The sequence below is a fragment of the Dunckerocampus dactyliophorus genome, chromosome 4, assembly GCF_027744805.1.
Source record: "Dunckerocampus dactyliophorus isolate RoL2022-P2 chromosome 4, RoL_Ddac_1.1, whole genome shotgun sequence".
NCBI lineage: Eukaryota > Metazoa > Chordata > Actinopteri > Syngnathiformes > Syngnathidae > Dunckerocampus > Dunckerocampus dactyliophorus.
The window spans coordinates 18,450,581-18,475,625 of record NC_072822.1 but is presented as its reverse complement, the minus strand read 5'-3'; the positions used below and the strand labels follow the sequence as shown (position 1 = coordinate 18,475,625).

The window sequence follows — 25,045 nt, the reverse complement described above, 5'->3', positions numbered from 1 at the left end:
TTGATTTGATTGGCTGATGTACACAAGTGAGCGCGTCCAGCGAATCATCCACAGCGAGGGGCGGGATTCAACTGTCAGCAGCAATCAGCGGTAGCTACAGGCTGTGCGGTCAGTCGGAAGAAATACGACGAGATGGTCATCACCAGGGAATAGTAAGTGTGATATTGCTGTCTAGACATTCTTTTAGACGTCTTTTAAAACCATGTCAAACCATTTAAAAAGGATTTTAGATTGTGGGTGGTGAGGGTTGATGGGTTGCACACTCGCTCGGAAACTTTTCATCATTGTGTGTCATACACACGAGGGAAGGGTGGGATTGCCCAAGCACTACTCCGTGGCCTACCGGCGTTGACAGATGCCGTTAGCTATCTGTTTCTCATATGTCCATGTAGAGTAACTTACATATTGACATGTAAGGGCATAGCTTACGTGCGATTTTACAATATGAAAGTGTTGCTCCTCTTCCGTGAAGTGAAACTTTGTCTAACTTGAACCATACGTTAGCTTCCGATTCCCGAATGCTAATAGCTAGCCATTTAACAGGAGTGGGCAGTAACCTGGTGCTACTGTAGTTATCTCCACTCCATTAACGTTGTGTTAATGGCAGGTTATCTTGTCTTACGTAAAACATGTTGTCATACATAGTTGACTACCCTCTGTGTCCGTTTTTGTGTACTAAAATGTATTGTATTTCGTTAGCTGTAATGTCTGCATTCACTAAGGGTTTACGTTGTGCTAGTTAGCAATTAGCCATGAGTCTTTAAGTTTGGCCAAACAAAACCCGTAGAATCAAACAATCGTATTTGAGGTGCTCGATATTGGCTTTCTTACCGATACTGTTCAGCTCTTCATTTCCAATACCTATATCGGCAGCTGCTCTTCCCTCAAAGTAATGTCAAATCACATTAACTGTAATGAATGAACACATTATGCTTCGTTTACTGTGATGCCACTGGATGCAATCTAATTTGGAAGTACCGCATAGACTTTAATCGTACCCACGTATATAAAAACACAGTGTGCACAATATAAAATTTAGATTTTAGTCGTCTCAGACATAAGACTCACAATCGGGAATAATCTGTCATCCTACCTCAAAAACTGTTCATACATCTCGCAGTGAGACAGGATGAAAGTTCAACAATGAAGGTGTCTTGTGACTAAACATGGTCTATGACAGATATCAAGCCTGTCTTGAAATTTTGTTCAATCAACTCCGGTCAGTGTAGGACAGCTGTCATCAAACCAACCAATGGGAACATGCCATTAAATGACATAGTACATATAACTGTGTCCAGAATCAGTCCCTATCATCAGTGCCAAACACAAAGGAGATGGAGGCGGACCATTCTCAGAGGTCCACTGTGGTCATGTTAGCTGGCTAAAGCAAACGCTAACAGTCTATGTAAACTTGCATTAACGTGGTTCACCTCCCACTCTTTAACGTCGACATCCCAAGTTGGCACATTTTCCCTTGCCACAAGTGTAAACTGTCTTTCTCCCTTTTCCTTCTTTTCATTTCTTTTCAGTGCACCTAAATACCACAAACAACCACTATTGCCACCAGTGCCATGACAACAATTTGTATCATCGGTGGCCGTACATCAATGACACTGCGTTTTTAGAGGCTATTTGCTCCGTCGTAGCCAGAATTAACAATCTACTCATTTCACAGCATGCAGTGTAGCTTGCATCCTTCTTTATAAGACTGACAAATATCGTACAAGATTGTGTTAGCATTTCATTCGTTAGTTTTGACTTAGGTGCTTAACTTGTACAGTGTGAGTTTAAGACCAGCTTCACACCTAAACTGTTCCAAATTATTATGCAAATAGGGTTTTACAAAGCATGGAAACATTCAATAATTCACAAAACTCAAACGTGATCATTGTACGGTGAAGAAATTTGTGGCTGATTGAAATGACAGCCGGGATTGTGCTGATAAAGGCATAATGGGAGGTTTTATGCCAGACAAATTCATCGACTCGAGAGCACCTGCTAAAAAGCCATTACAAAGCAGCAAACACGTATTTGAAGCTGCTGGTGCCTCTGAAGTCCCATGAACCTCAAGGTGTAGGATCCTTCAGAGGCTTGCAGTTATGCATAAACCTAATATTTAGCCACCCCTAACCAATACTCACAAGCAGAAATGTTTGCAGTGAGCCAACAAATACATGAAGATTAATTTTCAAACAATCCTGTTTACTGATGAAGGCCGTGCAACCTTGGGTGGTCTGGATGGATGAAGTAGAGTAAGGCCAGCATATCTCAACAAGGCTGTGATGGCAGCAAGGAGGTGGCTGTGTCATGTTTTGGATCTGAATCATTGGGAGAGAGCTGGTAGGCCCATTATTGTCATTGAAGGTGTGAAAATGACCTCAGCAAAGTACGTAGAGTTTCAGACTGACCACTTTCTTCTATGGCACAATATGAAGAACCGTACCTTCTGTAGCAAAATGACCTTCATGCATGGCAATGCGTGCTTGTTTGACTTGCTTCACATGTCCACTATTATCTAAGACCTTTCCCCTAGGATTTTTTGGTGGTGGGCTGCATGGGAGGGCAGACTTCCGCCGCTGCAGCGTCTGCAATTATTATTTTTTTTTTCAAATGACAGAAATTTTTTTTATGACTTATTTATTTATTTCACTTTTTTCGACAACTAGCCGAACATTTAAACCGAGAACATTGCAAAACTGTTGCCGAGAGCACTGTCAGCATGAAAGTGGCACTTTATTTCCAAAGCACATCTCTACAAAGTATGCTCATTTGTCATTAAGTAAAGGTGGCATGTTTGAATAGAACACTTATAAAAAAAAAAATAGTAAGAGGTGAAGCAAATATTCTTTTAGTGAACTACTCAACATCAGCTGGTGAGCTACTGCTAGCATACGTTCTACCTGTTGGAGACACCTGTGATAGCGCCACTGTCTAAAGCTGTACACACTACATGTTTCTGTTGCACAACTTTGACACACAACTAGTGTTTTGAAGACAAGCCATAAGTATTATAATGATAACAAGAGAGCAAGATTAAGTGACACATTTAAAAAAGTAAGTTGTGATGATGATTGATGTATCACATGAACGTAATAGCCACTTGTAGCGCCGAGCTAGCTAGATGCCGACTGCCAGACATGTAAACAAAACGCCGGAAAGTGGAATGATATTGAAACGTGAGCGATCACACACGCTAGCATAGATAGCTTTAGCATGTGACAAGCTGTCGTCAGTTGACTACACGTTTTACAGCAATTCCCGTGCATGCTTATGAAAATAAAGCTCAGTGAAACATTTTTATGATCGTTTTTAATCTAATCGTGGGCAATATCTATATCCCTATCTATTAAAATTGTTTTCAAGTTTAAAAAATACCACTCATTTTTAAGGTGTGGCGGCTTTTATTTTGGAGTGGCGCACCGCTGCGATCAATTACATGTAGTGGAAACCCTGTGCAGATATTGAGAGTGCCATTTCACTTCATACTTCCCATGCAGGACTTCTAGGGGCTCATACATTCAGAAGTTAATGTCTTCATGCAAATCATTTTGAAAATGTTCCAAGTAATTTATTTGTTTTGAAAGAAGCTCCATTGTAACATAAAATGTAGTTTAAGCCCTTGTATTGAGTCTAGTAATGTGATGCATGTTTTGATTCTTATTTTGTTTGTAGTCAACTTTTTTTTTTCACTTAATGTTTGCTTAATTTTTCAGCTGTTTGCAAATACTCAGTGGCTGCATATAGAACTTTTCAATAGCTAGTAAATATGACTCATTGATATTGGTAAGATGTTTTTGTGAATATCCATCGATTTTCTATGTGCTATGCCTTTTTATAAACACATCATGTATTAGTTGAAAAACACATACAGTATATGGGGTTGGAATTGCACTGCTGTTGTGTTCAGGTCAGAATAAAGTTACAAAAGAGCGTCTGACTGTCGTCATAACAGCCGTGGCTTGCCATGATGCGTATGCGTTAATTATGCAAAAAAAATTAACATAATTAATTAAATAAATTAGCTGATGCACTATTTTTGACAGCCCTAATAAATACATTATTTAAATACATGACTATAACATACATTTGATGCAAGTAATATCCATCACAATGTGTGTGTAGTCCTTGCCAATGCTAAAAGTCAACATCACTTAGCATAGGAATTAATTGTTATTTGTTACTGTGGCCTTTTTGTTTAAAACTCTTGATGAAGAATGGAATTATTGTCTTGTCTGTGATCCCCAAATAATCATTTTTTTGGGCACAGTTTACCAAACTCTAAAGGAAAAGTAAACAGTTAATTAAGTTAACTTACTGAGCTTTTTAACAATATTTGAAGAATATAGTTAATTTATGCCAAATTAAGCCTTTCCACCAAGGTCTAGCAAGGTTCCTGACATGCTGCTCAAGCAAGCAGTGTGTCCAACTGGGCAGTAATGCCTTTAATGAGGGAAATTGGTGACATCACATTCCTAGGATCAAATGCTTTATACTGTGTTGAAACTGACAGATGTCTAACTCATGAATATAAACTATCTAACTCTCTCTCTCTCTCTTTCTCACCCTCTCTCTCTTACTCTCTTTCTCTGTCTCTTTCTCTTTTGCTGGACAAGCCGTGTGGTTTTACCCTGTAGTGTTGAGGAGGTGAGTCATTTGTTTCCTTGAATGGTTAAAATTGTTGTTCCTTTGTGTCCCCACTATGGGATATTCTCACACTTGTCTAAAAATAATTTAACGACTGTAAAAAAAAAAAAAAATCGAGAAACAAACACCACCTTTGTGAACAATTAACAATGTGCATCTTCATGACAGACAAAAGTTTTGTAACACTGCTTTGGACAGCTTGTCATCTAACATACAACGTATACTTCTCTATCATCTCATCTTGTGGATAGTCCCTAAACTTGTGCAGAAAAGTTAAAAATCAAAACACGTTCAATAGGGGTGTCGCGAGATTAAGACTTGACTAGATTTCTCGTTTGGAAATAATCTGTCTCCCGAGAACAGGGCAGCCAGAAGCCATTCAGATTGAGAACTATGGCATTGCTACTATGAATGATAATACAGTAATATGGAAGTGGCAATGTGCAAGGCATTATTGGAACCGTACATTAAGTGCTTAATGCACACTCTAGACCAGGGATCGGCAACCTTTACCATCAAAAGAGCCAGTTTGCTTCCCCTTTCAGTAAAAAAAAAAAAAAAAATAGGCGGGAGGCACAAAACATTACACAACTCATAAACTTGTTACAACCACAAAATTCATCAAACAGAAGTGTGCCTACATTTGTAGGCCTACTCTGAAACCATTTAAACACTTTACTCTGTAAGTCTTACTGAGTGATTCCCATATACCCCATAATATATCCCATAACAAAATGTAGCCAACTTTAAGATAAAAAAAAAAAGTCCATCAGAGTTCACAAATCTGCATACCTGTGCTAAATTGTCATCAGTAACCATTCTATTGGTCCTGTTCTTGACTGTCTTTGGAAAAAAGAGGCTTTCTTTGATTTTCTCAATCATTTCCCTTTAAATTTTTTAATTCGGAGAAGAGACGCGCTGATATTTTTATGAACGATTCTTTCATGTATTCTCCATTTATGAATTGTTTCCCATGTTATGTGCAGTCCAGTGGCGATTTTCTCACGAAATCTGGCGACTTTCCAAACCCTATTGGTGACTTATTTTCTCAAAAGCGACTAGTGACAAATGCAAAGACTTCTCCTGATGTCGCTGGGAGATTTTTTTCTCTAAACTCCCTCACCTTTTTTCTCTCCTGCGCAGTGAGACTAGGTCCCCCTCCCTTGCTCATCCCATAAGCAGTCAGAATGCAGTCTAGATGTGTTCACGGACTTGCGGTGCGACGGATATTTCACATTCTTTTCGAAAATGCACATTTCCCTTACTTTGGTGTTGAAAAAATTCACCGCACTTGGTGAAGGGAGCCACATCAAGGAGGCTGAAGAGCCGCGGGTTGCCGACGCCTGCTCTAGACCTTGCAATCCAACCTACCTCAGAATTCTCAGCAATCAGCAAGTGACATGTGGCTGTTGTTTCATTGTAAAACTTCCAGGAACTAAAAACGGCTTGTAGGAACAGCTGTCACCAAGTAGAAGCTCTAGTAATTCTACATTTGATCAAGGTTGCTGAAGATTCGTCAGATCAAAACACGTATATGTTTGGACTTAATCACACCCTTAAATCACAGAGCGGTTCTATGTGTGCTTGTTATATTTGGCTGAGCGCACTGTGCAAGCATCAGCGATCACCTCATAGGTAGAAGAGGTCCATGTTAACAATTTTAGCGACATGGTCGCTATATTTAGCTAGTAGGGGTGCGCATTAAAAGGGAAGTGTTTCTTGCTTGAAGTAACCGCAGCGCACACCTCCGATTGTATATAAGTATCACAATGCCAGTCTAAAAGCTGCATAAACCCCTCCACAATGCAGCTCGACAGAGCCAAGAAGGTAGAGCTTGGACACACTCCTCCATCGCCTGGCAACACTAGCCTTCCTAGCAAAACAGACAGTCTGGCTCGCCAAACACGCACAGGTGTCCAAAGTGTGGCGCAGGGGCATCTGTGAAACCTGGCTAATGGCAGAAATAAAATAAACAAAAACCCTGCAAAAGTGTAAAAATAGAGCAAAAAGGCATAATGTAACTACAAAAAGTTACAATTTTGATACTAATAACTACTAGCAACTAATATGACAAGACAGTACGAATTACCTGTGTGAAAATACATGTCACAAACGCCAATACTGCAGCTTTACAAAGTGAAAGATGACATATTAAAGGAAGCATTGCATTACTATGATGTAATGTATATTATTATTATATATTATAACTGGGTAAAATCTCGTCTTGTCTCGTTCTCGTGGACCCAATCTTGTACATTGTCTCGTGAGTTGGATGTCTCGTGACACCCCTAACATGCAGAGTTTTAATGGTTGAGTCATTGTACACTATGCTAATGTCTTACATGACGTCATCCATAAGCTGTTACAAATGGCCTCAGAATTAATATTTTGATGCTTGGACATTTGGGAGGTTCCACTGTGGCTGAGATTTTTTTTTTTTTTTTTTTTTAAATCGATTGAACATGCTCAGTCAGTCTCTCAACCAAATGTCTAATTTTTGTTTAAACTGGTTTGATGATTGTGTTACAGTATCAAGTGGGTCAGTTGTTCTCGGTAGCAGAAGCAAGTAAAAATGAGACAGGCGGTGGTGAGGGGATTGAGGTACTCAAGAATGAGCCATATGAGAGAGATGGTGAAAAAGGACAGTATACACACAAAATCTACCATCTGAAAAGGTTTGTGGTCTGTTGACTTTTTCTTTTCAGTGTAATTGCAGTATGGCACCAGCTAGTGGCAGTATTGTCATTATTGATATGTGATTTACAGTAGTAGCAGAGCACTATAGCAAATGTTACTTATACTTACACCAAATGTATTTCTTTGTCCTCCCCCTACAATACTCCACAGTAAAGTTCCAGGGTTTGTTAGGTTGTTGGCACCAGAAGGTGCCTTTGTATTTCATGAAAAAGCTTGGAACGCGTACCCCTACTGCAAAACTAGTGAGTCCTGTTTGCATAGTTGACATTTCCTTTATACTTTCCACCATTTTCTGAATGATTATCTTTACTCACTGTGTTTGAATATATTTCATAACTAACATGTTTTTCTTTTGCCTCCTTATGACTGTGCTTTATCAGTTGTGACGGTAGGTGTCGTTTTAATTGCTTCTTTGTATTTTGATCAATACATTATTAGATGATAATTCAGTGCATTCTAATACTGTAATAAAAATAATAATTTTTGCAGAATGAGTATATGGAAGACAATTTCTTCATCAAGATTGAGACGTGGCATAAACCGGACCTTGGAACACAAGAAAATGTGAGGATCTTCGCATTACACAAAGGAAATACACAGCATCTTAGTTTGTGTATTGGCCTACATATGCATTTTTCAGGCATTATGTATTTTATTTTTATGTTTATTCTTTTAGGTGCACAACGTAGACCGTTCATCATGGAAGGAAGTTACGATTGTGCCTGTTGACATTGCAGATAGAAGCCAAGTTTCCTCTGCTGTGAGTAGTAATTCATTGGACTCACCTAAATTTAAACCTAAAAACAGTTTTACGCCTTCATGTGGACAAGCATTGTTATTGCATGCTTATCATTAAACTGAACACTTCCTGTGAAGAGATTATCTGTTTTATGTCCAGTGTTTTATAAAAGCTTTCACATAGAATTCTAATCCAACCATCATAACAGTGGAACTGTTTGATCGGCGAATGAAACGTTTTATATAATGTATGTAATTAAACATACCATATGTTAATTTGAGATGATGATGTGATAAGATTTCTATGATTTTTGCAGTTCAGGGGGAAAAAAATTCAACATTTCTAAGATTTTCTGTAGTTACATATTATTGCTGTTATTTAATATCACATTGCCTCATTACATTTTGGCGGTGTGTGTTTGGTAAGTGGTATGACGTATCTGTGTGTGTTTGTGTGCACGCACGCATACGTGTTTGTTTGCTTGGCCAAGTTAACGAGGTGGGCATGTTTGCCTTTCTGGAGGAGTGTGTTGTGTCTGAGGGCCCTATCAGCCCTCAGCCTCGGGCATGGCTGCAGGGCCTGGGACGTACCGCCGGCACCGATGAGTTTGTTAGTGTAATTACAGTTCGCAGTTCTTCATATGGCAGAACTATACAAACACGCACACACTTGGGCTCTAACACACTCTGGTTTACTTGAGTTGCTCCTTTTTGTCTGCCATGGCACATCGATTCACAGACCTCATTAGTGCAGCACACTGCATTGTTGTACGACTCAAGCGCTCAGCATTAAAACAGTCAAATTAGCTGTGTGTGTGCGCATGTGCCTCTATATGCGTGTGTGTTTCACACATTTTGCACCCTCATGTTGGCTGATAGCCCTGAAAAATAGCTTTTAGCTGCAGGCACATCATGATTTATTTAAAATTGCTGGGCCCTCGAGCAATTGATAAGTTGAAACCCATTTGATATATTCAAGTTTCTATTTCTCTTGCCCTTCTCATGAAGTTAATGTATGTGCTCTGTATGCTCAGTGTTTTTCAGTAGGATAGACAATACATGAGTTATTACAGCTGGCATCTTTCTGCATTTCATTCACACAAGCAACAGTATGATCAGGATATGACAAACATGCCAAACTTTGTGTTTATTTGTTTTAATAGTAGGGGTGTCACAATACACTCAGCTCACAAGACGAGATGATACACGATATTGGGTTTACAAGAAGAAGACAACGACAATGTAGGACTGGACAAACAGACTTTTATTTAACTGAATTGTAAAGGCAACAGATTGCAGTAGATTAGTTTTATGTTTACACAAAAGAGCTACAGCTTAGTGTTCGGAAGAAGGAAGTAGTGAATTTCTGAAATAGTATCACATGTTTTGATATTGGCCGGTACGATATTCGATATATTCATAGTCAATCATAGTCAATCATTCATAGTTTCATTACTTATTTTGTAGTGTGGAATATTAGAAAAGACTTGATCAAGTGATATTACTCAGAACAATAATCAGCAACACTGGGTATAAGAAAAAACTGACCCATTTACTTTATGCATCTGGGGTATAGTTTTATCAGACACATCGCAAACTGACCAGTGACACTGAGAACACCAAGTGCAGCTGGGATTGCGAGGTTTATAGTGTGCGCCAAGCACGTATTGTGCGGTTCCAATCCTGCCACTTCCATATTAACTTTATTATCATTCATAGTAGCAATACCATAGTTGAGTCTGATAGACTTCTGGCTGCCCTGTTTCTTGGGAGACGGCTTTTCTCTTAAACGAGAAATATCGTCACGTTTTAATCTCGTTGTACTCTGAATTATTAGCTTTTATTAAATGTGGAAATGTTGATTGTTTTCAAATGACTTTTCCCACGCTTGTTGAGTTTGAAGCATGTTTGTTTGTTTTTAAGGGGATGTATTGTATGCCTTATTAATTGTCAGTTGTCACCTAGGATTACAAGACAGATGAGGACCCCGCCATATTCAAGTCAGTTAAGACCGGAAGAGGACCACTTGGGCCTCACTGGAAGGTATTTCTCATATTGGACTTTTGTTTGGAACATGGTACAATGTGTCTTGCAGTTGTCATTTGTCATTACAGTTAATATTGTCCTTGTCTTCTTTGCAAATCAGAAGTTGAACAGTGGACCGGAACAGATTGTGCTCAGCCTTAGAGTATTCAGCTTTTTTTTTCCCTCCCAAATATTTTATTGTCTCCTAACGATCAATTCAATATGCTCAATCAGCTGGGGAAAAAAGGTGGGCAAGGGCTGTATTTTTCACAACTACGTCCAGACGTTTAGGCCAGGTGTCTCATTTATAAAAGCAAAAAATGGGACTTGGAAAATTGCATATGCGGACATTGTGATTTACTAAAAACAACTTTGCGTGACATTGTACATACCAGCACACAAACAATAGAACTGTCATACACTGTTCCACTCCCGTAGAAAATATCACTTTTTTTGTGATTATTTTGACGTAGATGTAAGGTAGTGAATGTGAATGCTGTAAAATGTCTTAATCTTGCACATGATGAATGCAACTGATTACACTCTTATTGCCATCACCTGTGGCTTTGAAAAAAATCTTTGGCAGTGCAATGAACGTGAAATTTAAGGTTTTTACATTTTTTTCCACTTCATATTCAACTTCCTCTGTGTCAGCGCAGCATCAATGAGTTGCCACTTGCCATATGTTTTTAACTTTTAAAATTGCTGTAAAATCAAACAAAATCTACATGTGGTCCTCTGTTTACAGCATTCTGTATTGCGACATGTGGTAATGAACGTGCTCCCATAAGTTTTGGTCCGTAAACGCAAGACTTGCTTGAGAACTAGTTACAGGGTGCAGCAGCGGCGGAAGAATACACTATACAGTCGCTTGACTGTCACAACCATCATTAAGGATAAACATTGTATTTTAACGTCTACCTGTACGTTGGAAGGACGACAAGGAGGTGATTAATAAACAACCTCTCTATTGCAAAACAAAAGTGCTTACAGTCTGTCAAACCACACCATACCAACATCAGCAAACTGATGTTGGTATGTCGTCTCTGCATTCAGCTGTCCTCCTCGGACTGCAATAGGTAAACTACATTCATAGCCATGCTGAAAGAAGCATTAGTGTCATCTAGCATTTCAGAGGCACTACTGAATTAGAAATAGTGCATGGAAACAGACTTCACATACACGTGTGAAAATAGATCGTTTTTGGGGGGGGGGGGGGGGGGGGGGGAGAGAATCTGACGAATTTAGTACATGTAAACATGAGTGATTCAGAGTGAAGTTAAATTTTTACTTGGGTATAGCACACTTTGAATACGTAAAGGTGTTTTGCACCACGGCACTATTATCGGTCTGTATTTATCAGGAAAACACTGAGCTGGAGTGAAGCTGCAGGAATGTAGGTGTCGGTTGATGAAGACAAATCACCACTTTCTCACTTCTAATTGGAGTAATAGAAATTTCAAGTTGCCAGGGCAAATAATGGTTTTATTCTCCAAGTTTGACTTATCTTTGTCTCCATCTCTCTGTGTCTGTCTCATCTGTTTGTCTGTGTAAGCAAACAAGAACACAAATATATATAGTGATTCTGTTGGACACGTTGCAATTCTGTTTCACAGATATACAGCTATGGTGAGTTTACATACATTCATCATAGGCATAAATATTGCATTAATTACCTATTTGGACAGTTCTTTTCCCAGGGTGATTTTGTAATGGAGATCGACCGATATGGGTTTTGTCAGGATGAATACCGATTATTAGTAGTTAAGGAGGCCGATAACTGAGATTTGGAGTTTTAAACCAATTTGGCATCTTCCTGGCCACATTTCGTGATCACAAAACCAGAAAAGGGTTCTGAAAATTGAGGCTTCAACTCGGACTGTTGAGAGGCACGAGTTCGCTAGAGTAAACGAATAACAAGCGCTGCCGCTGCAAGGCAAGCTAAAAGGCTAACCGCCGCACGTTTATTTCATTTTCATACATATTTATTATAATTCTCATAAGAGGTAGTTACGGTGACAAGATATTTGACTATTTTACCATTTTAAATTTACTTTATGTTCCTATGCAGTGAAGATCTAAGGAGGATGGACACCCATTGAGCAGGTCTTTTGTGGCCATTTGTAAACTGCAGATTACAAGGATATTCGTTCAGACAATTGCTCCAAATTACATGTTATTTGAGTGTCACCATTTTGCCATGGTCTGGAAGAAGACCAAAATTGTCACCCTCTGATGAAAGAGTATTGGTTGTGAGATACAGGAACAACCCAGAAACCACCAGTGTCACTGTTACCAGTGAAGCACCACTGTGGACTGAGTGTGCGGACCACAAAAAGAAACCCCTGCCCTGAAATGTATACCTTCAAGTCTGACAGAAATTTGCAGCTGCCCACTGAAACAAGCCAAATGCCATCTGAACAAAAGTTTAGTGGTCACAAGTTTGAGCTATTTAGCTACAATAAGTATGTTTATAGGAGTCAAGGTGAGCCTTTCAAACCTAAGAACATGGTACCACCTGTCAAGCATGGCAGGGGTATCATCATGCTCTGGGGATGTTTTGCTGCCAGTGGTACTGGTGCACTGCACAAAGTGGATGGAGAGGGGAACTTCACCTCCATATTCCTTTTAAATCAAAAAAATTTGGACTTCAGTTTGGTGTTTCAGTAGGACAATGATCAGAAACACATACAAAATGGTGTAAACCCTGACCTGAACCCTGTTGAACATTTGTGGACTATGCTTAAAACATACAAAAAGTAACCGTTCTGCCAAGAAGAGTGGTCGAATATCTAGCCATAATGGTGCCACAAAAAAATTGGCTACAAAAGTGTCTGATCGACACTAAGGGATATTTAACCAAATATAAGAATTTATGTCTGTATATACCATAATTTCTGGTGTATAAGCCGCTACTTTTCTCTTAAACTTTGAACCTTGCGGCTTATGCAGCGGTGCAGCTAATTTATGACCATGTTCTAATCCCGTGCCATCTATACTTCAGAACTACTGCTAATTGTTTAAATACTCTGTACCGCTCGTGAGTCATTGAGGAAACGGTAGCTCTTTCTTTGGCAGGAGCCAATCACAAGCTATAAGGGAACTCACGACGAGCAGGAAATCGCAGGATATCAATAAAAGTCACTATAACAGTCTAGCTCACGGTGTCATCTTAGGGCTAAAATCATCACACGCTCGTGGGTTTTCTCATAGCTCATGATTGACTTCTGTCAAATTAAAAGCTGCCTGGTCCTCATGGAATCATGTGTGCCACAATGCCTTTTTATGACATGGACATGTGCGGTTTGTCAGATGCAGCTTATATACACTCAAAAAAATATAAGCGCAACACTTTTGTTTTTGCTCCCATTTTTTATGAGATGAACTCAAAGATCTAATACTTTTTCCACATACACAATATCACCATTTCTCTCAAATATTGTTCACAAATCTGTGATAGTGAGTATTTCTTCTTTGCTGAGATAATGCATCCCACCTCACAGGTGTGCCATATCCAGATGCTGATTAGACACCATGATTAGTGCACAGGTGTGTCTTAGACTGCTCACAATAAAAGGCCACTTGAAATGTGCAGTTTTGTTTTATTCACCCACACACGCTGTCTGCCATCTGCCCTGAACAGTGTAAACCGGGCTTCATCCGTGAAGAGAACACCTCTCCAACGTGCCAGACGCCATAGAATGTGAGCATTTGCCCACTCAAGTCAAGACCCCGATGAGGACGACAAGCATGCAGATGAGCTTCCCTGAGATGATTTCTGACAGTTTGTGCAGAAATTCTTTGGTTATGCAAACCGATTGTTTCAGCAGCTGTCTGCGTGGCTGGTCTCAGACGATCTTGGAGATGAACATACTGGATGTGGAGCTACTGGGCTGGTGTGGTTACACGTGGTCTGCGGTTGTGAGGCTGGTTGGATGTACCGCCAAATTATCTGAAACGCCTTTGGAGACGGTTAATGGTAGATAAATGAACATTCAATACACGAGCAACAGCTCTGGTTGACATTCCTGCTGTCAGCATGCCAATTGCACGCTCCCTCAAATCTTGTGACGTCTGTGGCATTGTGCTGTGTGGTAAAACTGCACATTTCGTAGTGGCCTTTTATTGTGGGCAGTCGAAGGCACACCTGTGCACTAATCATGGTGTCTAATCAGCATCTTGATATGGCACACCTATGAGGTGGGATGGATTATCTCAGCAAAGGAGAAGTGTTCACGATCACAGATTTAGACAGATTTGTGAGCAATATTTGAGAGAAATGGTGATATTGTGTATGTGGAAAAAGTTTTAGATCTTTGAGTTCATCTCATAAAAAATGTGAGCAAAAACAAAAGTGTTGCATTTATATTTTTGAGTGTACATACAAGTCTGTTTTTCTCTCTAAATTTAGTCTGTGCAGCTTAAACAATGGTGTGTCTTATACACTGGAAATTAAAAATGTGTGTACAGTGGTGTGGAAAAAGTGTTTGCTCCCTTACTGATTTCTTTTTTGTTTGTCACACTTCAATCAGATCATCAAACAAATTTTAATATTAGTAAATGACAACAATAGTGAACACAAAATGCTTTTTTTAAATGAAAGTTTTTATTATTATTCCCCGTGTGGGGAAAAAAGTGATTGCCAGAATTGCTTAGAATTATTAAAGTACATTTTGAAAATTGATGTAATAATGACTTGTATAAGTTTGAGTGCAACTGTATGTCGTCAAACCGTCCCACCCAGAAAAAGAATGGTTCAACTAAATTAGTTAAGAGTCCAAAATTTAAGGATATTCATGACTGCAATGAGCGTGCCAGTGTCTGGCCGTTGCTGTAACCTGTGCAAACATTTGATTGGAGGACTGTTGCGCCCCCATATACTGTACTACAGGATCTTGTAGTCTTCCTTTTTAACAGCGCTGAGAATCTGAGCCCTCTAAATTTAACATTGCAAAACTTTCTTTATGCTTCCAGAAATTCCTCAGCACAAAGGCAGCCAAGCAGCTTTAATTGTATGACTAAAGAAGTGCAGCTTTTTGTTTTTAATTAGATCATTTTCTCATCCACAGTGGACATGGAAAAAACCTGGGGGGAAAAGTAGTTATGCGACAACAGAGGCACAATTTGTGCCAGCTTCACGGAGCAATACAACTCTTGTCTATCTCTGCATGCACACATGCTTGCATATCGCTTCGCTTTGTATTTCTGAAAACTTCTGCTCCTTTGAGTGGGGTACAGAGAGGGAGAGAAGAAATGTCACCGAAAGCGTTTTGATGTAGAATGCGTTTCATGTGAAGTTCTCCTTTTGCGATGACAACTTTTCTAAACCCACTGCAAATTTAGAAATGTTTCTCATTTCCCTTCTCTCGCTTTGCTCACTGATGGCAGCATCAAACACCAGCAAGATGGGGGCGAAGGAGGCAGGTCTGTGGCATTTTCTCCTGGATTGCAGAGCCAGAATGAATTGATTAATTAAACAGGTGTTCTCTGAGGCTTCTCTGGGACTGTTCTGGGGGCGAGCAGGTCCTAGGTGTTAATAATGTAACCAGCTTTGCACCACAACGCCCTTATCGCATCTCCACTTCTGTTTTATCTGCCTTCTGTGGCCACAAAGCCATGCCTGTCGGGAACGGTGTCACTGTCGGGGCGGAGGCAGAGAACAGGTCCCTTGATCTAGAGTTTATCCACTTTGCTCCTCCACCGCCTTCCCCCTTTCTCTTCTTTTCTTGTCTTCAGAGAACAGTACAGAACACAGAATGGGTTTAGAAAGTGTGTTATAGATTACGGCGCTTTTATCTTTGCACAGAAAACTCCATCCACAGAGCTTTATGTATTAATGATTTTTTTTTTTTTTTGCCTTAAATGCTGCCAAGATTAGTTAGATTTTATTTTCTCATATGAAACTTTTTGTCTTCTTTATCCTGTTACACTTACAGCCTTTTAGATGGATTTGATCCTTTCTTTCTTGTGATTCTTTTGCTGTTTCTGTCACTAGAAAGAGCTGGTTTCCAAAACTGACTGCCCGAGAATGTGTGCCTACAAACTGGTCACAGTCAAGTTTAAATGGTGGGGCCTGCAGGGTAAAGTGGAAAGCTTCATCCATGAGGTTAGAGCCACGTGTAAAACTTTTAAATCTTTTAACAATTTTTGATGTATATATTTTTGCTACCATTAATTACATTTGCATGATCATTTTCCCTGTAAAGGTATACAGTCCTCCCTCATTTATCACGATTAATTGGTTCCAGACCCGGCTGCGATAAGTGATAAGTGAATTTTTAAAATATGGTTTTTAACATTAGATCTCTGTAGGCATGAAAAAACTATAGTCACCTTTACACCCCTATTATACATACAGTAAGAGACGGCTGCCGCTCATGGCATGTAGCAAGCTACCAAGCTAACTAGTTGGCCTCCAATTTATTTGTTCTAAACTTAAGTCTTTTAGACGGAGTGGGGAAGAAGGACAAAGTATGAAGCCAAAAACTTACCACTTCCACGCAGAATGGGAGAAGAATTTTTTGTTTTGTTTTGAAGAACCGCAATAGAGTGAGGGAGCAATATTTGAACTGCGATGTAGCAAGGGATGACTGTACTTCCAACATTTTCAAATTTTTACAAATGTGTACATCAGAAAAGTTAACACCCTGCAACTTTCTTTCAGCAAGAGAAGAGGATTTTCACAAACTTCCACCGTCAACTTTTCTGCTGGATTGACAAGTGGGTGGACCTAACAATGGATGATATTCGGCGGATGGAGGCAGAAACCCAGAAGGAGCTGGATGAGGTGAGTACACTGAGCTTGTAAAAAAAACCTTTGATTGATCTCGTGTATATGATACCTTTTTAAATAAGTGCACTTGATGAGAATGTAATTATTCAGAGGAATAAACGCTTAACAAATGTGAAATTCTTATGATTTATTTTTCAAATATAAATTTGTCTTCACACAAACTTTGGTTAGTGAGACAGTAGGTATTGCTTTGCTTGGAAGAGTAGGTAGAAGAATATCAGCAAACTTAGCTGTGTCTACGCATGCAGCGTCGCACACACACATGTGTTCAGCGTGACGCGTTCACGGTTTCTCGGAGTCGGAGAACTCAGAACTTTTACCATCTCACGTAACTTCCAGGTTGTTACATTATCCTCATTAGGGTCGTGATGGTAAGCAGAAGCCTATCCCAACTGACTTTGGGCGAGCGGCGGGTACACCCTGGACTGGTCGCCAGCCAATCGCAGGGCACATATAGACAAACGACCACATTCATACCTGTGGTAGGAATGTGGAAGGAAACAGGAGTACCCGCACGCACGGGGAGAACATGCAATGCCCAAGCGGAGATTCAAACCCAGGTCTTCCCGATCCCCTGACTGTGTGGCCACCATGCTAACCACTTTGCCACCGTGCGGCCCTACGTTATCATTATTGTTTTTATGAGGCTGTAATAAACGGCTCTCTATAAGAAAGTGTGATATTGTATTAACCCGGAAGATATGTGCCATGTTCAACGATTTTGGGGTGACTGTGAATGCGTGCGTGCGGTGCAAGTGAAGATGACGGCTGCAGTGCATGGGTGGAGACAGCTACATTTGGCTGATGCTCTTTTGGCTGCGTTTGCTGGCAAAAACTGACAAGACTTAAGCACAGACATGGCTCATGGATTATAAATCTCCGCGTTTGGTATCGGGAATTTCCGATCCATGAAGTACGCTATACTGGATCGGATCTGCCCCGTCCCTAATAAGAAAAGCGATCTGTGCTGATTCCTCCAAAGCAATATAATCGTCCCTCATTTATAGTGGTTAATTGGTTCTAGACCTGATTGTGTTAAATTAATTTTCGCGATATAGGATTCAGTTTTCATAAATGGAATATTTCCATAGAGCTTAGAAAACCTGTCTGACTTTCTCAATATGGTTTTTAACATTATTAGAAGCCATGTAGACATGAAATAACACCCCTATAGTCACTGTTAGTCCTATTATTCTTTGTTTACACAACATTGCAACTCTTATGCAGCAGGCACTCTGCTAGCTAGCGAGCTAACTAGTTAGCCTTGAATTTTTTTCTTCTGAAGTTAAGAAGCCAATAACTTACCATTTCCACACTCTATCATGTCGAACATGCAATGGCTGACTTCATGACTTCATGCAGTGTTAAGGCAATGTAATGTAAAGTATTGTCTGTAAAGTATATTTCGTGTCGTCACTGCTGCCTAGTGACCATAATACTACATATCACTTGTATTTCAATATGTTTTGACTAATAAATCTACCACAAAAGAGCGTTCATTTATTAATTTAATTTCTATTAAAAAAATATAGCCATATAGCGAGGGACGACTGTACTCAATTTCCAATATTTCATCATTAACATTAAAATTTCTTGCCATCAGTTAAAGGTTGAACGCCTTCCCAGTCAGAAATTCAGAAACATTTTTGTTTTTGAAAGATGGCTTCACTCAGTTCTGCTGAATATAGCTGTGCCAACCTCTCGAAAATTGCCCTTGTCCCTCGACATCCCAACTGAAGTTAAAAATCTCCCGGATTGTGATGTTTTTGTGGGGATATATAACACTTAAGATTGGGAATGAAATTGTGAAAAGAAGAAATAAATATTGTGTTAATTATGTTAAGATCGTGGATAGCAGCATTGAAGACCATCAAAAATAAAAAGCTGCATTCCCAGCAGCTAGCTGTAGCTAGCATATAGCATCCATCAGGCTGAGCAATTATGCTGTAGTCATCACAGGACAATGGCCTCCAAGAAGATAAAATTTGACCAGAAGTAGAAGGATGATTAGCATGGTGGATGTGTTGGGAAGTCAAACATTATTACTATTATTATGTTGTTTAAAAAATGTGAAGATTCAGTCCGAAATGGTGCCGTATAAAGGGGAAAGGTCCGGACAATTCCAAGGTCGCTTGTATGCCCGGGGGCATTAAAGATAGCTAATTATTAATAACATTAGTAATAAGTGGGGCAGCAACGTGATTTTTTTTTTCCCCCATGGGACCCAAAATTCCTGGCTGCACCCCTGCTACTGTCTATATCATATGAAAAAAAGAACCATACAAATCACCTTAATTTAGACCAAAGCATATTTTACTTATTTCACTCGTGAAACTTACAGATGATGAGACGCCTTCTTTAAGGAGACTTTGGATGTGAGAGTACATTGTTGAAGCTCTAGCAGGACTTCCAGGTAAATGAGAGAGCAAACCTGGTATCTTCCACCACTGACAAACACTGCTCATTTCGCTCGACGAGTTAAATCATTTTTCGGGTTATTTGCTTAGCCTTCTGACTGCATGTCCGCATGGCTTCGTTAACTGCCATTTGACTGATGATCACATTGCGAGCCTCAAACTCACCATACTAAAATTAAATTAAATTAAACCTTTTTAACATGCTACCCCGCAAGATAGTTTTTGTTACATTTGTTGGCAGTTAAGTTCAACACAGCAGTAATTGTTTTTGTTTTCGCACGCCTGCGCACTGAAGGAAAGTGGGAGGACAATGCTGCCCAAGCCATTCGTTAGGGCAAGTACACTACACTGCGTGCTGGGATCGCTGCGGGTTGCAAAAGTACGACCCACAGGTGATCGGCTCTTGTGATTGCCGTTGGAAGACATTTATCAGCATGTGCCGATCACATGATTTTTCACGGAAATCAGCCAATACTGATCGGTGGCTGCTCCATCGGAGCAACCCTAATAAATAGTTTGTTCCTATGCACAATATCAATTTAAGAAATATACAGTGTTGTGAAAAAGTGTTTGACACTTAAATGTTTCAGATTATCAAACAAATTTAAATATTAGTCAATGACAACACAGCTGAACACAAAATGCAGTTTTTAAATGAACCTTTATTATTAAGGGAGCAAAAACCTGCATGGCACCGTGTGAAAGTGATTCCCCACACCCTCCATTTATAAACCTATTTCTAAAGCTTTGGGACTCCAGCAAACCACAGTCAGAGCCGTTATCCACATATGGCGAAAACATGGAATAGTGGTGAAGGAGTGGCCTGAAGACTCACCCAAGAGGTCACAAAAGACCCCACAACATACAAAGAACTTCAGGCCTCACTTGCCTCAGTTAAAGTCAGTGTTCATGACTCCACCATTGGAAAGACACTGGGCAAAAACAGCCCGCATGGCAGATTTCCAAGATGAAAACCACTGCTGAACAAAAAGAACATTAACGCTTGTCTCAATTTTGCCAGAAAACATCTTGATGATCACCAAGACTTTTGGGAAAATTCTCTGTGGTCTGACGAGACAAAAGTTGAACTTTTTGGAAGGTGTGTGTCGCATTACATCTGACGTAAAAGTAACGCCACATTTCAGAAAAAGAACATACAAACAGTAAAATATGGTGGTGGTAGTGTGATGGTCTCGGGCTGTTGCTGCCTTAAGACCTGGAAGACTTGCTGTGATAAATGGAACCATGAATTCTGCTGTCTACCAAAAAATCCTGAAGAAGAATGACTGGCCAGCTGTTTGTGACCTTAAGCTGAAACTAACTTGGGTTCTGCAGCAGGACAATGATCCAAAACACACTAACAAGTCCACCTCTGAATGGCTGAAGAAAAACAAAATGAAGACTTTGGAGTGGCCAAGTCAAAGTCCTGACCTGAATCCTATTGAGATGCTGTTGCATGACCTTAAAAAGGTGCTTCATGGAAAACCCTCCAATCAGGCAAAATTACAACAATTCTGTAAAGATGAGTGGGCCAAAATTCCTCTACAGCGCTGTAAGAGATTCACTGCAAGTTATTGCAAACTCTTAACTGCAGTTGTTGCTGCTCAGGGTGGCCCAACTAGTTATTAGGTTTAGGTTTAGTTTAGGTTTAGTTATTTAGGTTGAGTCACTTTTTCACACACAGCCATGTAGGTTTGGATTTTTTCTCTTACTTAATATAAAAAGTTTCATTTAAAAACTGCATTTTGTGTTCAGTTGTTGTCATTGACTAATATTTTAACTTGTTTGATGATCTGAAACATTAAAGTGCGACAAACATGCAAAAAAATAAGAAATCAGGAAGGGGCAAACACTTTTTCGCACCACTGTAATTGTTGATTATCTAAAAAATGAAACCCTGTCTGGATGCGTAAGGAGGAGGATACGTCCTCTTTCACGCGCACCCTTCCCTCTTTAACGTCCGCATGCTGTTCTCAGTCACGTCCGCCTTTCCTCTTTATAAGCAGTGTGTCGGCAGGAAATGCTCCCAGTCAGTCAAGCGGAACGCTCATCAAAGTCACACAATATTTACAGATTTTGGAACTTGGTGCACACATAAGGCGCGCCGCATTATAAGGCACCCCGTCCATTTTGAAGAAAATTTAAGACTTTTAAGTGTGCCTTATGGTCGTGAAAATACGGTAGCTTGGACAGGTAGAGGCCAGTCTCCCATATTTTTTGGGGGGGCTCTGTGTTGCTGCATCCACCCTTTTGGTGTTGTCTATGGACTTTTTGTTCACTGAAATTGTGCACATATGTATTTTTGACATTTGCCTTTACAGTATAGTACACCCTGAATTCTTTTATTGCCCCAGATTAGACAAGCTTGCGGAATGGTCCTTTAAAACCACATACCATGTTTATATGAGCACATGTTGACTGTGTACACTTGTTAGTGATGTGCCTCTGGATATTTCAATACATCTCTACTAACCTTTTTTACTAACCTTTTTCACAGTCATGCATGCACATTTTAGAAGCCCTCCCTTTTTAAAGTTAAAGACAGAAGCCCAGATCAAGCTTAGCACCCACAATCCTCAGCAAAAATACATGTTTGAGACGTAAATCACAGGCTTCTCATTTCTGTGAATCACATTCTCTGTGAAACCTTACCCACTGATTTTCTTAGAACTTTTGGCCATAAAAGGGGGAAAAAAAGTAAATTCACGCTGGGCTGGGCTGAACTGTACTGGCGTAGCCTAAACGGGCCAGGCTCAAACATTCCTTGCTGTCTACCAGCATACAGCATTGTCCCAGCATGTGTTTCCCATTTTCCCTTTGAATAAGTAAATGTTGCTTTGCATCAAAGTGGACCGTGGTGGGGACGAGGTTGTCGTCGTCGTTCAAAATGGTGCTAGCGTGCGATGCCAGCTCGTAAACACAGCGTTATTCAACTTCTTGACTGCACTGGGTGAATGACAACCTCAGACATCAATGTGCATGGTGCCTCCTGAAATAGTCATTTTGTGCATGCCAATGTGCAAAGGTTCTGTCAGAGAACATGGAAAGAAGTGAAGGCCAAAGGAGCGCTTACCTTCAAGATGGCTCCTTTTCCCTCATTAACATACAAATGGAATTCTGCCTTTGAAAAACAGTCTGAGCAATGATTGAGTGAAAGAGGAGAGAAGATTTGGGGGAGGATGGAAGGAGCAGGGTGAATCCTCATGCCGTTTTATCAGATCTGTCTGGTTTTCTGTTTAGAGCCACAGTTGGTTTGAACTCTTCCATTAACGTCTTCAGCTATCAGATTCTACCACTAATTGGCTTTCCAAAGCCATCAGCCTCAGGGTGGGAGAATCTGAAATAGATGCTCTTTATCTACCTAGAAAATAAACAAGATACTTGATCAGTACTGTTTGGATAGGTTTTTAGAAAAAGGACAGAAAATTCTATTTTTGTGAAGTGTTTTGTAATGCAATAATAACAAAAAAAAGTATGTGCAACCACATTTGGAAAAGTTCTACCCACAAGCAGGCAATTGATTTTTTTGTTTTTAAACCTGCAAATATCCACTTACTTATCCTCACCTGTTAGCTTGCATAACCTAACAAGCTCTTCTGCTTCCCCACAGCTCCGCAGCAAAGGTGAAGTAAGAGGAACGAGTGCTGCCGAAGAATAAAGCAACACAAGTATTTTAGATGGCCACAATGGCGGCTGCTAATAGGGCTTCTTCTGTGGCACTTTTTACCCTTATCACTTTCGAGATGGGGACCTGTAATCAATAGAGCAGATCCCCATCCTGTACCCAATCATAGGCCATCTATCATCTGAGGATGAGGAATTGATTACTAGAAACCACCACCATCTTCACTGACTTCATTTAGATTTCTCTGCCTTCTGGATGGATATGAAAACAAATGTTTTGATCAAAATACATTTCACAGAAGTAAACTGATCTGCTAGAACTGCTATTGGCAGATGCTGGACCAAATATTTTCATTGTGTTACCTTGGCTCTTTTGGGGTTTTTACCCCCAAAACATTCCACCTAAGATGATGCCAAGTGCTATCTCACTCACGGTTTTAACTCGACACACTGGCTCAACGCTATGCATTCCTCGGTGTTTGTGTGTCATACTCGTGTTCCTTCCTGTTGCTCCACGGCAACCATTAAGAGATTACTAACACCCTTTTCACCTCAGCCCATTGTAATCCTTCCATCATCAGCCTACCTAACCAAAAGCACTGCATCTTATTAACACTGACAATCATGCCTGTGCAGGTCTTCATACTCACTCTATACACACACACACGCACGCACACATGCAAATGACACATCTAAAACAGGCTTAAACAGACATGCACACACTCACAGGTGCAAATACCTTTGCAGTGACTGAACCTCTCAGAAGAACCTGGGCAGATACTTGCATGCTTGATCAGCCAGGCAATGTTAATTTGGATGTTTATTCCCTTCATTCCCATTTCCCCAACACATTCACGCTTCGCATACAACGTGGCATTCACTATCGTGCTTGTCCTAAGGGGAATGGTGCTACTCCCCTTAGCTTCCTTTGTCTTGCCCATCTTACTCAGTCCATCTTAGCACCTCACCCAGTCCGTCCCAGAAGCCTCATTCAGCTGGCCGAGCAGACGGTGTCCAATCAGCCTGGTGTGTTTACCTGAGTGTTTTATCAATTTCACCTGCAGCTTGCCTTAACCGCTGAACCTTTCGGACCTATCAACTACTGTAACGCTGCAACCAATTGCTCTCTTTAGCTACCTCGCTTGTTCGTGACTGACACCTGAAGGTTAGCACTTGCTGTTGCTGTAGCAGCTACTTGTTGGGAGTCAGTAATTGCAGGGCTACATGATTATTTGTGCTGTTACTTTTCCTCCAATGTAATTTGATTTCATGTTACGTGTTTTGTGAATTACTTCTCTCAAGGGCCACCAACTATTTGATGGGCATGCCATATTAATGAGCCCTGAGTTTCAATTCCACGCGCACTTTCAGTACAAGGCTGTCATTTTGATTCTTTAGTAGTATTACATACATGTGCTGTTCACGCGGTTCACTCCTTTCACAAGTGATTCTTCTCCACCGTTTATTTTTGTGTAATCATGAGAACCATAAGACATTTCTTTTGTATTTGTCCTACAGATCCAAAGTGCCAATTCAATTGTTTACATGTATTCAGCAATTGTGATCTGGTAAAATAGGACAGAGAGTGAACATTGTAACCTTTCGGATATTGTTGGCCCCATCGATTTCTTTTTTCCACCTGTGTTAATTGGTAATGAAGTATTATATTTTCAGGTGCGAAGTGATTGTTGGGATAGCTTGTGCTACAAATTAAAGGTGATTTTGTCCTTTAGATGATCCAGAAATGTTTCAGAAAAACCCTCCATGTAAACTGTACAGAACATTTACATGTCTAGATCGGTGACTCCTGCATGTCTGACATAACCCGCTGGCTCAAAAGTATATCAACAATTCAGCTCAACTGTCAGGATGGAAATCTGATCGAGGTGGAAAGATTGCGTTCTTGCATCAACTATACTCTCCTGTCCTGAATGATAAAATCTACAACTGTTAAAGAATTCAAAACACTTTCCTTTAAATGTTTTTGATTTTGATAATCAGGGGAACATTGTAATGAATGTATAAATGTGCCTTTTCTGCCTTTTAGATTCTGAAGTGTGACATTACGTATACATATCTTATCTAAATATTAAATAAATTTTGAGAA

General features: G+C 40.0%; 1 protein-coding gene across 2 annotated transcripts; it reads left to right on the top strand.

Moving 5' to 3' along the window:
- The first annotated feature begins 73 nt into the window (after positions 1 to 73).
- Positions 74 to 25,045, top strand: LOC129179984 (phosphatidylinositol transfer protein beta isoform-like). Of its 2 annotated transcripts, XM_054773917.1 has the most exons (10): positions 74 to 152; positions 4,614 to 4,644; positions 7,174 to 7,319; positions 7,492 to 7,729; positions 7,831 to 7,905; positions 8,018 to 8,101; positions 10,045 to 10,122; positions 16,100 to 16,210; positions 16,769 to 16,891; positions 22,925 to 25,045. In XM_054773917.1, the coding sequence occupies exons 5-10, from the start codon at positions 7,840 to 7,842 to the stop codon at positions 22,970 to 22,972; spliced, it is 510 nt and encodes a 169-aa protein (XP_054629892.1). In that variant the 5' UTR covers positions 74 to 152; positions 4,614 to 4,644; positions 7,174 to 7,319; positions 7,492 to 7,729; positions 7,831 to 7,839; the 3' UTR covers positions 22,973 to 25,045. The 2 variants fall into 2 exon arrangements, with proteins under 2 accessions (XP_054629892.1, XP_054629893.1); XM_054773918.1 differs by lacking the exons at positions 74 to 152; positions 4,614 to 4,644; positions 7,174 to 7,319; positions 7,492 to 7,729 and having other exon boundaries at positions 7,778 to 7,905.